This window comes from Dermacentor albipictus, chromosome 1 (genome assembly GCF_038994185.2).
Source record: "Dermacentor albipictus isolate Rhodes 1998 colony chromosome 1, USDA_Dalb.pri_finalv2, whole genome shotgun sequence".
Lineage (NCBI taxonomy): Eukaryota > Metazoa > Arthropoda > Arachnida > Ixodida > Ixodidae > Dermacentor > Dermacentor albipictus.
The window spans coordinates 321,245,454-321,261,082 of record NC_091821.1 but is presented as its reverse complement, the minus strand read 5'-3'; the positions used below and the strand labels follow the sequence as shown (position 1 = coordinate 321,261,082).

The window sequence follows — 15,629 nt, the reverse complement described above, 5'->3', positions numbered from 1 at the left end:
CACTTGCGCGTGTATAACAAATAAATAAATGTAGTGGTAATATATGTGTGTGTGTGTGTGTGTGTGTGTGTGTGTGTGTGTGTGTGTGTGTGTGTGTGTGTGTGTGTGTGTGTGTGTGTGTGTGTCGTTGTTATTCATGGAACAAACATCCAACACCAAAAAAACTAAACGACCGGATATCCTTTCACTCTGGACAAACAATCGATCGTATTCCCACCCAGATAACTCCCCACAGCCACCCACCCAATAGGCGCACACGAACTACATATTCCCTCCACAACGACCGCTACAGACCAGGACTTGAACTCTGGATCGCGGACAAGCACTGTCTTCGCTTTGGGCGCAACGAAAGAGCTAGTATTTCTTGTAACTATAGGACTTAATGAGAGTTCGCGAAGGTTTTAGTGTGTGTGTATGCGTGTCAGTCAGCGTGCGCGCTGTCTCTGTGCGTAAATTCCTTTACCGTTAAGTATACCGTATTTTCCCCCAGCACCTGTATAGTACAGCATACCACGCTGCCAAGTACATCTCGAGCTATTTAGTAAAGATAGCAGCACAAAAAAGAAACCGTACATCGAAGGCTCCAATAGCAGTCAATAAGTGCAAACTCACTATCACCCGTATGCCTAATGCAACTAATTACGATCTATTACGTCATGTTAGTTTGCAGCATGTGCGTTATGTAATGTATTATGTATAACACGTTTACCTTCGCTCACTGTGTTCTTATGATAGCGCGTTAATGAGTAGTTCTCTTCCTTTCCTCTCAACCACTTAAGTAGCACATTAGGTGCCTCTCTCTTCCTCGTGACATCCTCTCTGGCACTTCTGGGTCCTCAAAATAAACAATGTAAACAAACATTCATCTAGCTACATCACGTCCACTCCTCGCTTCCTTTTCGCAGTGGCGTCGATTAATCAGCGTTCACACACGCGCCAACGGTAATCAATTCGCGTACGCCTCCCCTTCCCAAATTCCTCCTCCCTAACGGGCAAAAAGAAACAGACAAAAAACGCAAACAAACTCTTGCTTTTCCTATAAGCGTGAAACCGTACGTCATAACAAGTGGAACACAGCGACATCCACTGCGGCACCAGGGAGAGGAACGGGGACCACCGCAAGCACGTCCCCGCGGATTTCGCCCGAGGTCCTGACAGAGACGAGGCCTGCTGCCACCATGAAAGACGTGCCCTCTTCTCACGCTGCGAGCGTGTTTTCGTACGCCTAGCGACGCCCCCATTCTCGTGCGTTTTTTTTTTCTTTCTCGAGCTAGCTCGGCATATCAGTATAAATAGAAGCGTATTTGGTCGAAACCGCCGGGGCGTCGCCTCCGTCGCAGAAGGGCGCCAGCGAGCTTCTCCTCGCGCTCAGTGGCTCCGCCGCAGCCGTCGCTCGGTGGCCCACAGAGGAGGCCTCCTCGCCTTGCGTCCGGGAGAAGCAATCGCGACAAGAACGGGGACCATTTCTAAACGCGGGTCGCCCGTGTCTGTCGCCCGTTTTTTCCACTGAAGCGCATAAACAGACGAGGGGGAAGGAGACTCGAGGTTGCGCCGGTTCGGGCCCGGAGCGCCGTTCCGCAACAACCAGAAGGTTGCGTCACGGAGCGCGTCGCCGCCACCACCCGCCGGTTGGTGGAGGACAACCAAAATAACTGTAACGGATTCGACGCGACCGCCGTCGTCTGGTTTTGTGGCCCGACCAGCCCGACTGTCAAACGAGAGAGAGAGAGCGCCGATGACGTCCCGTTTACGCACGGCGAGGTCAACAGTTTTGACCGCGGTCGTTTGCTTCTCCGTGTTCTTTTTTTGGGGGCGTTTCTTTTCCGACGGACAAAGAAAGGGCAAAAGGGTTGCCATCATCTGAGATATACGTCGGCGTACAGCCGCGGCACCAGAGCTTTTGGCAGCGTTGAGGCGGAGAACAAACACATCGGCGTTCTTCGATCTTTCACCTGCATGTACCGAGGTCCGCAGACCCTGAATACGCAGCACGCGAGATCAATTGGTCTTTATATGACAGAGAGTTCAAAACAGTAGGCGAAGACATGTGGTCTCACTGCATTTGGTAATGAATACCGTGAAAAAAATGTACTAGAGAGAGCCTATATACGATCCGGCGCTTATGCTTTGTGACGCTGGCTCGGCTACACGGCGAATACAAGCATCGTGAACAATACTCGCTCTATGCACGCTATACAGCAGGAGACAGTAGCAAAGTTTCAGTGCCGAACTTCGTACAAGTGACTTCCAGGTGGTGTTATGATAACACAAGCACATTGTAACGGAAAGCCAAGATACTCGCCCAGTAAGAACCGTAAGGAATGTACACCTTCCACACACGAAGCGCCGGGATTCAAAGCTGTAGATTGGAGTGGTAAATGGTCGATAGTCGCTATAAGCAAGATAGGTTTATCCAGAGTATTGGTGAAAAAAAAAACGATTAAGAAAAATCTAGGAAAGAGATGGGGCTGGGGTCGTCACAAGCCCATATACATTTACAGCATAAAGTAGATAGGGGCGAAATCCGAGACTGCAATACATATAGTAAAACCTATCGGTCTCTCTGGATAGATGACTATTTATGGCCGCATCATTTAAAAAAAAAAAGATGCGTTTAGATTCTAACATCAAGACACGGCTTTAGCGTACGCAAAGCCTCTGTTTTTACATACGCCTGTCGTCTTCGGTGGTTAATATCGAATCGCTGCTAACCTATATAGCACCCGTCTCGTCCGTCTTCATGCTGTGTTGCGCCTTCAGCGCTCCAAACATGTCACACAATTCAAGCGATCACCTAGCCCTTCTTCAACATAAGACATATGGCAGGCTTTCGGGGCGTGCTCGGAAGGTCGAGGTGCTACGACGGCGTTTTAATGCATTGTGCCATCTTCCGGTGCAGAGACGCGATAACCGAACAGACGAAACAATCGTAGCAAGACGGCGCGACCACGCCGTTTGACGCAGCGACGCACCGGTATACGCGGCCAGAAAATGAACGCCTTTGGCGCAGTCTTGAAACTGTATGAAGCACCGGCTCGCCGTGAGACAGAGCTATGTAGTTTCGTCGACGCCTAGCGCGGTCTGAAGGGATGTGTACCCCCATAGTACAACTGTGTACACACTTCAGAGTAGATATTTACTTCAGACAAAAGTCGAAGGAGAAGGAAATTCATATACCATAACGGTTGCCGACGAAGGGTCGTGTGAACTTTACATGGAGGATTGTTTCGAACCCCCACCAAACGAAGCCTTAGTATCCGCAGGAGCTATGCTCTGAATTCATGCATTTCCCGGCGCGTGTGTACAGTATAGAGAGAGAGACACAGAGAGAAACAAAAGTTGGCGTAAGCAATACTCCAAAAGCTGCCAATTGTGCAACTAGGTGTTGCTGTCGAGGACGCATATTCTTTCAACGCACGCACTCGAAAGCGTGATAACGAGCGACCGCCGTCACAGCGCACGTGTGTACTGCATAAACGCGTGTTGAACAATCACCTTTGCTGAAGGTGCTGGCGAGACGTGCCCAACAGTTCCGCGAGCACCCCTGTGCTTTTCGCGCGCGTACCGCACGCGAGCGCTTAATGCCGATTCGTTGTTTATGCAGATAAAAATGACGGCGCTTGTACTTTTTTTATTTTATTTTTCTGCCCAGAACAGAAATCACCTCCTCATAGAGTGCTGCCGTGATGGATGGCTCTCGAGTGGCTGTCAGGAGAGCAGTTTTGCGCAAGGGCCAACAATCAGATGCTCTTGTCCTTGCACGAGTTTTCCTTCCAACACGGGAACGGAGGAATAGGGTTTCAATGCTATCTCTGGTCACGAGGCATCGTTATGCAGAAGCACAAAACACAGACACACAGACACGCCCGCGCACGCACACAAACGCGCACACACTCACACACATAGAGAGAGAGAGAGAGAGGAAGAGAAGGTTTCACCTACGCACGGACACCCACCCACAGCTGGAAATAGCAGCGGTTCTAGTAACCCACAGACGCATAGCAGATAAGGCAGCAGTTGCCCGTCATTTCGCAGTAAGACGAGCCCCACAGTCGAGTGCGCGGCGGCGCCTGGCAGTCGCGGACACGGCGCTTATCAGGCGCCCGCCGGCCTCGCGATCCGCGCACCGGACGACCGCGGGAACACGATCGTGGAGAGCCTTGAGGGATGCCGCTCGCTTGAGGGCCGGCTCGCTCGCGCGCACTGCGGCATTGCGTAAGGGCCAAGGCGAGAACAGCGCGCTCTGACGTGAGGCTGCCTAGCACTACTTCGAGGCCTCAACAGGCAGCCCTCTCGAAGGTCAGCGACAGGCATTGAAGCGGCTGGTAAGCCGCCTCAATTGCTGTGTATGGTAATACCGTAAATTATTTGTTGCGTAATGTTCAGTCTGACAGTCAGCCGTTGCGCTTCCCGATAAGCTCGAACGGTGATTTAGGGAACTCAATCGGTAAAAATGCGCCGTAATTCTTGACACACCGCTCTGTGTGAATCATATGGAATCACCGGGTAAGACCCTTGCGAGAGCCGGACGTCTGAAATTCTTCGATCGGGCGCATCAAAAGTTTTGCCAGCACGTGGTTTTGTAGTTGCAGTTATGACTGCCTCGATTCATGCGAGCATTAAACATTTTACCGATATGCTTTTGCGGGAGGCAGCATGGACATAAGTCAAAGCGGAGAAATCGCCTCTCGTAGGCGTTGTCGGTGACCGAATGTTCTTATGGCATTAGAAAGCGTCGGCATAGATAGCTACGTGTATATCAAGAACCACAATAAATAAATAAATAAATAAATAAATAAATAAATAAATAAATAAATAAATAAATAAATAGGGGAAGGAAGGAAGTGACCGCGGTCGCGATATATCGTATAGGACTTCTCGATACAAACGTGTGGCAAGTAAAATTTAAAATAAAACAATAAAACTGGCTTGGCTAAGTGTTTGCTCCGTGGTCGTAATGGCATGGCGATGCACTGCCCTCTATGTTAGCCTTAGAAAAAATTGCTGCGCTAATATGCAAGGTTCAATAATGCAGCTGCAATTCATGCCCCAGTATGCAAGCGCTAATATTAAGGGTCTATAATTAACAGCGAGTGCTACAAACCTTCTTATTTAATTTAAAAGTTGCGGGCGATTTCCCGTAAGGTCAACCCATTTCCTCACAACTATTCTAACAGAACAAGCTAATCAGCCATTAAATACTTTCGGTGTCTAAGCCGCTTTCGTTTCACAAGGAAGCGCACAATCGCTTCTGCCCGCGCCCTCTGTGGACGGCGCGTCCCGCTGTCACGGGCTTCGATCCTGCGACAGTCGCCCCCGCGGCAGCCGTGGCCCGTGGTTGAGGCTTACGTGTGGTTATACCGCCTTGTGTTCGTTTACTACATACAAAATATTACTAGAGGGAAAGCGTGACGCTAGTGTCTAGCTGCGCTGCGAGTGCGGCGGTTCAGGCAGCGTGAAAGTGACGGATAGAACATGAATTTGCCAAAACTTGGTTCCTCTTGGCTTAGTTGAAACTACTTCGCGGAATTGCACATTTTCAGCCAATATATTGCGCTATAAATCCAACAGTTCGCAACCGTTTTCAACAATTACTAACGTGTGCCGAAACTTATCGCTTCCATATGAGTTCAGAAAAGTGTGCTTGCTTGTAAATTAAGAACTACTACTACTACTACTACTACTACTACTACTACTACTACTACTACTACTACTACTACTAATAATAATAATAATAATAATAATAATAATAATAATAGGAGGAGGAGGAACGTCGGAAGCCACAAACATACCACAAACACAACGACTACATAAATCTGCTACCCATCATTATCACCGCAGCTGAATCATCGCAGTGGCAGATTTAACCGTAATAATTTACGAAGGAACCTAGACGCGATCTCGTCAGTGCGCCACGGCACCTGGCTCACCTTTGGTGGGTTCCGCCATGGCTCTGCGTGCTGCCGCTGGCTCCGCCTGGGGGCAGACGCTGCGGCCGCGCCACGACTACGCACGCTGCGCGCTCATGGGCCCCGCATGGCGCTGCGAAGTGAGGGAAACAAGGCGAGTGAGCATCGTATAACCGACGTTGTCCCACCCGATCTGCAAAAAACGCAAGCGAGCCCGTTACCGAACGCACACGAGCACACACAAACTAGCGCGCGACATTTTGCTGGAAGCTTGGCGATGTTGTTACTGGAAACGGTTAAAAGCCTTAACAGCGCTGAAGGGACTTAGGCGTGTTTACGGAAGCGTGTGTGTGTCCCTTACTCTTCGTTTACTCTCGTCTATGCTTTCCTTTACGCCTGCGCGGAACTTCACAAGTGTCCGTGTTATCTGACTGTTTTCCATGTGCTTTTCCTGTATATACAGTACTGCCTGCCCTGCACGGGGAGTGGCCGGCGTCTATGAAAACGCCAACCTCTCCTCTAAAGACATTTAAAAAAACGTGACAAAGAACAGGAGTACGCAAGACGAACGCTCAATTACTCACAAGCACAGGACCTGCCAGTGTTATGCATACTGCGCGTTCTTTGCACACCGTCCTTTCAGCCGCTTTTGAGAAGCTCTGTATCGTCCTTGCGCAATAAAAATTATCAGCCACCAGACCTGGAGCGCGCAGAGATTGCTGTGTACATTACACAGAAATCTCAGCGAGGGAAAGTATTGCGAGTGCAGCCTGCATAGAGAAAAATGCGGTACTTGAGATATTTGCTCTGCAACGATGATAATGCGGGGCGACACACGACGGCCAACACTGAACGGCACCGAAGAAGATCACGCACTCACGTGCACAAGATCGGACTGACTGATTACACTTACACAACGGTATCTCCACAACGTAAACAACAAACTGGATTCCTCCAGACGCACCAGCCGTGACCTGTACGCAGACAACAAGCGAGCCTTTTAGAAAACGCTTTATCGGACAGGAATCATCGCGGACTCGCTCGAGATTTGGCAAGGCCCAACGGAAGTTACGCAAACAGTGACACATCGATGTCGCATCGTGAACGCGCACAAACTCGACCGCCTTTAATTTCCCCAGTCGAGTTTTATTCCTCACCTTTCCTTACTGTTATATTCGAAAAGACGCCACCATTGCGCCTTATTTTCCAGTGAAAAAAATGATGCTCATTCTTGTTCCACCGAACATTTTCTGTACGTCTAGAGAGGCGGAAATTCAGATCTTTTCGAACCGTAGGGTACAACAAGGTCCCGCTATAGCACCGTCATTTATTGTTGCCTTCATGCCTATAGCGTGTTATAACCTATACAGGACGTTGATAACATAAGATTGCGCATTTACGCCGACGAACGACGTCAAACTGCGGTTCACTCACACATACCCTGAGATACGGTGTGAACAAGAGCAGAAAGGTCTTGGTGTTTTACACCAATACGCGCAGGCTATTGGACTCCCTATGTCGACATAGAAATGGCACTGCATACAAATTTGCCAACAAACCGCGCAGAAAGTCAATTTGCGATTGCGACTTCCATGTCAGGGCTGTCTCATCGCTGACTCCTGAGACTGAAGAGCTGCGGTATACTTGGCCTGGAAGTTAACCAGTCGGGGTCTAGCGTGAAGTGGATCAAGAAGATAAACAAAATATCATCAGAAACAGTTCAGCTGGTTGGAAGAATTGCGCCACGGAGTGGTGGGGCTACCAATGACGTGGATTCTTGCCTCGTGCGCTCCATTCTGCAGCCTCGCATCATATGTACATCAAGCGCAGTTCTTGCGACTGTCGGTTCAACAGTGGCACAAACTTGAGGTTATCAAAGGAGGTGCCATGGAGCTATTCGGCCCTCCCTGTGCCAACGCTACAAGAGCACGCCCAGCTTGACACCATTTCTGAGCTCGTTAAGCGGCGACAGCAAGCAAGAAAGCTGAAAAGATGCCACATACCGACAACCACATGCAGCGCTCCGTTCCTATTCCTACGGATATTGTGCCATGACAATGAACTTGGACAATCTTCTACCGTAGAAGCATACATCACTAACTAATAACGAGACGACAAAGCTCCGCTGGTGGGTGCAACCGACTGCTACAACTGAAACTAACGTATACCTGCGGATAGCTCTGTGATATACACGAACGCGGCGGTTAACTCAAAAAGAGGGCAAATAGCCTTATGAAACCCGACACAGCCCGAGATCCAAGTCACTCGCAGCTATGCAACGTACTTTTCAGACCTTTTATTATTTGAGCTGCAGGCTATACGTGACACGATATAAACCCTTGCCAATTTGCCTAACATCAACGAAGCCCACATCTATATCGATAGCCTCGGCGCAGTTAAGCATCTCAAACAAGAAGCAAAAACGTTGCGCATTTGTGAGAAGATGCACAAATTTCAGTATTCTGCCCATGTGAACGTTATTGACCACTGGGTGCAGTAGTGCAGTAGTGCAGTGGTGAAGTGGGTGCAGTGACCACTGGGTGCAGTGGCAGGCACATGGTCATGAAAACAAAAATGACCTTACGGAACGCATAGCTCACTCTTTCTCGACAGCCGTAACCCCTCCTGTTTCCCTACCCTCTGACCCCCGCTCTGTTTTCATTACCCGAAAACCCATCCTCCGGCGTTACACGCATGCTCTAATCCCCCCGCGTGTCGATGTGCTCCTTTCTCCCCAATCTTTCTCGGGTGGAGGAAGCCTCTCTCCATGGGCTTCGGGCCAGGGCGGCCCTTACACCAGCCATAACTTCTGCATGAGGTCAACCATTCGAAGACATTTTCCAGTGCCCGAAGCGCTCCGCTCCTGCGTCTGCAGCGGATGTTCGCCATCTACGCTGGACGTGCTCTGGGACAAAAACAATTCGCGAAAGTGTACTTAAACGTGTGAGATCGAACAGTGATCAGCTGAAGACTATGAAAGATGGATTATGGACAACCTATTTTATAAGTCAATATTGCAATGTCTCTATGAAAAGGGTTTAGACTTAGCTCCAAACTTAGGAGGTTCAGGATGAAACTTTGAAACATGGCGCCGGAAACTAGTGGAAGAAACCATACAACTTCGTCCTCATCGTCTCTATAGTCAGCTGGCCTTTTTCATCGCTACAGTATCGCTATATCGTTCGACTACCTGCCAATAATTAGCATGTCACCACACCTCCCACATCAGGTGCGCCGACAGACCTTCTTCGATGACACAGCGGATGCTCCCACGTGTGGCACGTGGGTGTATTAATGCGATTAGCACTCGGCCCCTAAATCTAAGCACTTAGATTTAGGTGCACGTTAAAGAGCACCAGGGTTTCAAAATGAATCCGGAATCCGTCATTACGGCGTTCCTCATAATCCGATTGGGGTTTTGACACGTACAGCCCCATAATTGAATTAAAGTTGGGCACTTCTGGCGCGATACGATATGCCATGTGAGACAATGACAATGTTCAACCCTCTCAGAGGTTATGAACAAAGGCGGAAAACCACGCCTCAAGCAAACACGTCTCTCTGCGTGTACCACGCAGACAAAGATAGTTTCAATTATTGAAACTGATTACCGCCAACCAAACAGCACAGTAAGCTATGCTTACATCGATGCCCACAGTGCCTTGGATCCGCATAATTTTTACATTTGGTACCTTCAAGTGGAAAGCGTAGTTCCTTTAATAAAGCGAACAGTTTTCTAGGAGCGTTCGGCTATTCGCTGACATTGATGATCATCCTCGATGATTTCTGCACAATTTCAATACGAAAGCCTATTCACGCCACAGCGTTAAGGGCCCCGTGTCGCAGAAAATCCGGTACAGGCGACGGCGGAGTTGTCCGTGAGCGAAAATTTCCGTATATATTTAGGTATATGTGTATGCCACACCGTGCTATATGACATGCGGTATATGCGGGTTATATTGCCACACCACCCCATCACTCATGTTGCTCAAATTTTTGTCTTACATTCTCGACAAAGTTATTCATCAGAATTTTGAGAATGACAGCCCACAGAGAAATATCATGGAACAAAACACCGACAGCGCATGCCTTTTATGTTAAGTCTTCTCAGAGTTAAATGTTAAAAGTGCGAAACTATAACAAAAACCTGAATATTACTTAATTTTTTTTTTTTTGGCGCGGCTGTGCACTACCTTTAGAATGGCCCCCCACAAGAGGCCGAGTTTCTACCAGAAAGCTTGCCTTTGTCCACAGCGTTCGCCACCAGCGTTTCCCAGTAAACATTACGGTTACATAAGCTGCAGTTGCCAGGAAGCGTGAGAGTCAGAGATCTTTGAATGCTATCGCTTTCTACTCTTAAAGGCGAAGCTTAGGGCCCTATATATAACGTAAAACTATTCCAATATGTTTTTATTCCAATCTCCTGATGTCAAATTTGCGTAACCACCGACGCAAGCGCAGGGCGGTCACCCGCAGCGTTGTCTGAACAGACCAATCAAACGCTCTCCTCGTTCATAGGAGGTCACTTTTGTTTGCTTGAAAAACGAATAACATTGCCTACACTGAGTGGCCTGTCGTATCTATTAGGCTGACAAGAGGCGAAGAGAATGCTCAAGTGGAGAGGGATTCGATGGGGCAGAGCCAGTGCACTGATAACCGGATGAAGAGGGTGTTGCCGGCGTCTGCGATTGGTCCACTTTGGTTACTTAGCTTGCAGTGGCTAGTCGAAATGACGGCGGCATGCAACGGAAGCTTAAGAATGACGCTAAAACCGATCGTCAGCAAAGAATAGTTGGCCGAATTAGATCGTAAACGTACCGAAAGTGCTCGAAAACGTTAGGCGGCCACGCAACAAGTTTTACTATACGCTAATAAACCCATGCTCTCCGGCAGGTGCGAGTAGCCAGCGCCTGATCAAACGGCGGCAGCCATCTTTTATTCCTTTCGGAACGGGGGTAGCTTGCGGCTATTCAGAAGAAAATTCAGTTTTGTTCTGCATATTAATGCATCTTTAATGCGTACACGTCACTTTGACGCGGTGAATTTTCTCGGTTTTACGACGTCGCGTGACAGACAGGTGAAGTTGGTGCAACCCGAAAACTTTTGACCAATAGCCGGGGGCTAATGGCGAAAAGGCGTCGAATCAAAAATGAATATTTTCCAATTTCGGTCAGATCATGCATAATCAGTGCGTACACATCATATCAGATGGGGAGGTATCGCGGTTTTCGTGACTTCGTGTGGCAGACAGGTGAAGTGGGAGTGGTCCAAAAAAAGTTTTTGACCAATCGCGGAGGGCTGATAGCAGAAATGGAATAGAAAAGTTTGGAATAGTTTTACGTTATAGCGCCCTTAAGCGTCCTCCAAGTTTTTACCTCGCTCCAAAACACGCACTCGCGCTCCGCACACCCAGCTATAGTATAGTAAGCAGGTCACGAATTCACGGAAAGTTTAACTGCGTCTTACATTAGCTGTATCGCGCAGGCTTTACATCACGAGCTGCTGTCGTGAAATATACTTCCCCATGTGCACCCTATAGCTGTATCGCCATTTCAGGCCTATTGGTTATTGGCGCCATGCCGCCTCGCTGATGTCGATGACGCTTATTTCTATCGCGTGTGCGGTACATTGCGTTTAAATTTCCGGACGCAAAATATTTTCCCCAGTTGAAAAAAACATTAAGCTGCTGCTACTGAGTGTCTCTGTCATCTTCTCATTCCTTCGCGCCTCTTGCGTTGTTCGCTATATGAAAGAGCTTTTTTTTTCATTAAATACTTTCTTAAATGCACAAAGGTTTGTACATGCATGTGGCTGGAGCCATTGTCACAAGGCTAGCAGCAAGTGCAGGGCAATAAAACGCTCGTAAACCGGAAGGGAAAATACGCGTGCACTGAAAAATAATTTCCAACATTAAAACTGAATAAGGGTGTAAATCGGCCCAATAACGTAAACAATTAAACCCTACACGCAACAGGAGTAGAACGGTGTGAATTATAGGCCGGTTTAAAACTTTATTCAGTTTTAAGGGTGTAACTTGTTTTACAACATGAGCATGTGCCCCTTCAGTATATCAAGCTAGCCACCATTTACGGGCACTGTGGATATCTCACGTTTCTCACGTGCACGAAGAATACGGCCACCATGTAGTTACTCGGCGAGCTGCAGCTGCTGCCAACACAAGCGCACAAGTGAGGCTGATACAGAGAGAAAGAGACACCACGGGCCACGATAAAACGCCGAGAAAAACCAACGAGTAAACAAATAGGAGGTCCATAATGATCGCAACTCGCATTAAGCACTACGCCATACGCACGCGCTCTAACTTTCATCCACTCGATCGTTTGTCAGCTTGGAACGGAGGGCTCAACATTATTTCGAGGAAGGGTTTCAGGCGCGCCCGTGTCAGGGTCAAGAAAATAATATCGCAGCTGTTGCGCGTATCCAAAGCAATTACAAAGCATAGAGGTGCCAGCAGTGGATATTTTCACGAGTCATATGCCAAGTCGACGGAACGAGGAAGACCGAGAGAAGAATCGAACACGTTTATTTACAGCCTTGTGTGACCGTATACGACTGGAACTCGCGTATAAACTCATGGCGTGGTATTCTTCTGTTTTTTGTTGTCCTTTCTTTCTTAAATTTCCGACTCAGTCTTTTATGAGACTCAGCAAAAAATAGTCCGAAGCATCTGTTCTTGGTTCATTTTTTTTTTCTCCCTCGCCTTCTTACCGTTTTTATTAATGTACTCTGTAGCAAGCTGTTCGCTATGAAATGACCGGTGCTTCTGAAATCAAACTTTCTATGCTGTCGGAACTGACGATGCAACAACAGCAAAGGAAACACTTAAGGGCCCTGAATCATTTACGTGGTGTTTCTTGTATATAGGTAGAGAAAGATATAATGCTGCCTGTTACGCTGGTGCCTTGGTGTTAGTATCAAGGTTAGTACGACTGCCTTTCCCCGCCCCTGCTCAAACATCCCCTCTGCAATGCCTCTGGCATTTTGCGTAATACAAATAAAAAAAAACGTCTCCCTTGACAGCAGACAGTAGTGCTGGCGTTACCTGCGTGCGCAAATGAGCGCTTACTTGTCTGTCTGTCTGTCTGTCTGTCTGTCTGTCTGTCTGTCTGTCTGTCTGTCTGTCTGTCTGTGTGAGTGAGTGAGTGAGTGAGTGAGTGAGTGAGTGAGTGAGTGAGTGAGTGAGTGAGTGAGTGAGTGAGTGAGTGAGTGAGTGAGTGAGTGAGTGAGTGAGTGAGTGAGTGAGTGAGTGAGTGAGTGAGTGAGTGAGTGAGTGAGTGAGTGAGTGAGTGAGTGGTCGGCAGTTACGAGCACTGGCGACTGGCCCCCGTACACTTCCCTCGTTTCGTTTCCCTTGGCTATGCGCGGCCGCCCTAACCCCCACTCCTTTACCCGGTATAGCTTATCAGCGAAACAAACTATGTGCACCTGTAGACAATCCGCATACAGCGGGGAAGCTGAACTCCGATCAGCGTTCGCGTCATGAATTCCACACACTGCGTCCCACAGAACGAATCCCCGAAACAACAATGGGCCGCGCGGAGACGTCAGGCGCGAGCCTCTTACGTACGCCAGCTCTGGCGGTGTCGAAAGAAGCCACTCCAGACGCCAACACCACCGTTTACCGCAGTGTCACTGACAGGCGACGCGGCCACAATCGCAAGCAGCGGGGACAGGGCATGATGGGAGGAGGCGATGCAAAGGAAGAGCTCAATGCGGACTGCAGCGCGCGCGCCACCCGGTTTCTCACAAACGCGGACACACCGGCGGCGCGGCAGAGACAAAAGGGGGCGACAGAATCATGCGGACGAGACCGGTGGAGCAGCGCGAACCGGGAAAACAGTCGTCAACGATCCGTGGCGAAATCGGCGCGGCAAACAACACGCCCGATGTACTCTCGGTGTACTGAGCGCTATCTATAGATGCAGTGTACGGCATAGGCCCGGGAGCGGACGGTTGTGCGCAGCCCGAGCTTCACGAGTTTCGCACAAAGCGCGCGGTCGGGCACTGGAAACCTGTGCCGATCGACTATACGGCAAGCTATGCATGCAAGCGCGTGCGGCATGTTTCGCAGCGCGTGTTCTTTTACGCTCATTGCCAGCGAGCCTGCGGGCGTGAGGTAAGGCTCGCTTTCAGCGTGCGCCCTTTCATAAGGCGTCGGTTAATTTGCCCTGCAAGTGGCTCGTTACGAGCAGCAAACAAAGTGGGAGAGGCGCGTAATGACGCCGAGCGTCAGCGCCAGGCAGTGCGCGAACAGCAGCGTCAACGCGCTCAGTGGTAATTCTCAGCAGCACGCGGGTTCGAATTCGTGAAACGTTCCGAACGCCGCGTTACTAAACGACGAACTCGACCGTTCGGTATATGACTGACAGGTTGCAAACTGGAACATACAATGGGGCGCTGAAACTTTCTAAATTAGGATGATGGTGAAACTACGGCTTGTCGAGCGTTTCGACGCGGGTGCTGTAACCGCGCCCTGCAGCAGGCAGCTGACAGCGGCAACGCGACGGCGGCTCAGCGAATTTCCTCTGTTCAGCTCTCCATGTGCGTACGCGAAAGCTCGCAACGGCACAAGTGACAAGAAAACTGTGAACAGTGTGCTATGCGTCTCAAGAGCTGCAGCTACGTCTTGCCACACCCTATGGATTGCAAGTCAGTCACTGAAAACGCCGAAATCGCAACTTTTGAGCCATGCAAATATAGTAGCTGAATGCACCTCCCATCTGAAAGCGTAATCCTGTTTTAACACCGCGCATCCAAAGCGTTTAAAATACGCATACGTATATTTCTTCATAAATCTCCGAAATTATAGATGTTTCTGCGACAAGTTGCAAAAGACACTTGCCTGATTGTTCATTAACAGGAAATTGATAATATGGCTCAGGAACTTCCAGCCATCCGCGAAGGCCAACATGCAAACAAACCACTGACGATCCTCACGGATTCCCAGCAGGCCTGCCGCAACTTCCTACAGGGAAGAATCGGAAGACGTGCGGCACAAGTCCTAGCCCAAATACTCAAGGGGGACCCTGAGAACATCACCACTCAAACCACCACCTGGGTATCGGGCCACACTAGAATCATGGGTAACCTGCAGGCCGACAGAGCAGCTCGAGGATTCAGGCATAACCGAGCACTCATCACGGATGCTGCAGAAGACCCGGACCCCGTCGATCTCGAGTATTCAGCCATCGTGAACTACCACAGAGGGAGTCGCTTGCGATATCAACCACCCCATCGAAATGCAAAGACAGAGGATGCCGCCGTTTGGCGTATAGGCTCCAGACAGGCACTTACACGAACCTACACATATTACATCGCATACACACCACAGCCTACAGGGACGAATTCCCATGGTGCGGGGCCATACCAACCCTATACCACATTACGTGGGAGTGCACACTACACAACATAGAACACCCCGACACGAACACTCCGAGGGAGCAATGGGAGGCACTGCTGTCCAGCTCGGCCCTCGACGACCAGCTCAAGCTGATCCAGAGAGCTGAGAAGATGGCAAGAGCCAGCGGGTCGGTCGGTCGTCCGTCCGTCCGTCCATCCAGCGAAGCGAAATATACGCGCCATTCGAAACATCCGTTGGTAACACGGGCCTGCGGTTAATCTGAACAACACTGCAGACTAAGTGATGAGTAAGTACACTGCAAACCAAGTTGCACCATTAAGGCGCTTTCTATCTGTAAG

The 15,629-nt window shown here is 49.3% G+C and overlaps 1 protein-coding gene across 2 annotated transcripts in view; it reads right to left on the bottom strand.

Annotated features, from left to right (window-relative positions):
* Positions 1-15,629, bottom strand: part of HDAC4 (histone deacetylase 4) — a 337,065-nt gene that overhangs the window by 264,623 nt on the left and 56,813 nt on the right. For both annotated transcript variants that reach the window (XM_065453150.2, XM_065453156.2), the window contains exon 2: positions 5,931-6,042. In XM_065453150.2, the coding sequence (XP_065309222.2) occupies positions 5,931-5,949 (19 nt within the window). In that variant the 5' untranslated portion in view covers positions 5,950-6,042. The remainder of the gene's footprint in view (positions 1-5,930; positions 6,043-15,629) is intronic.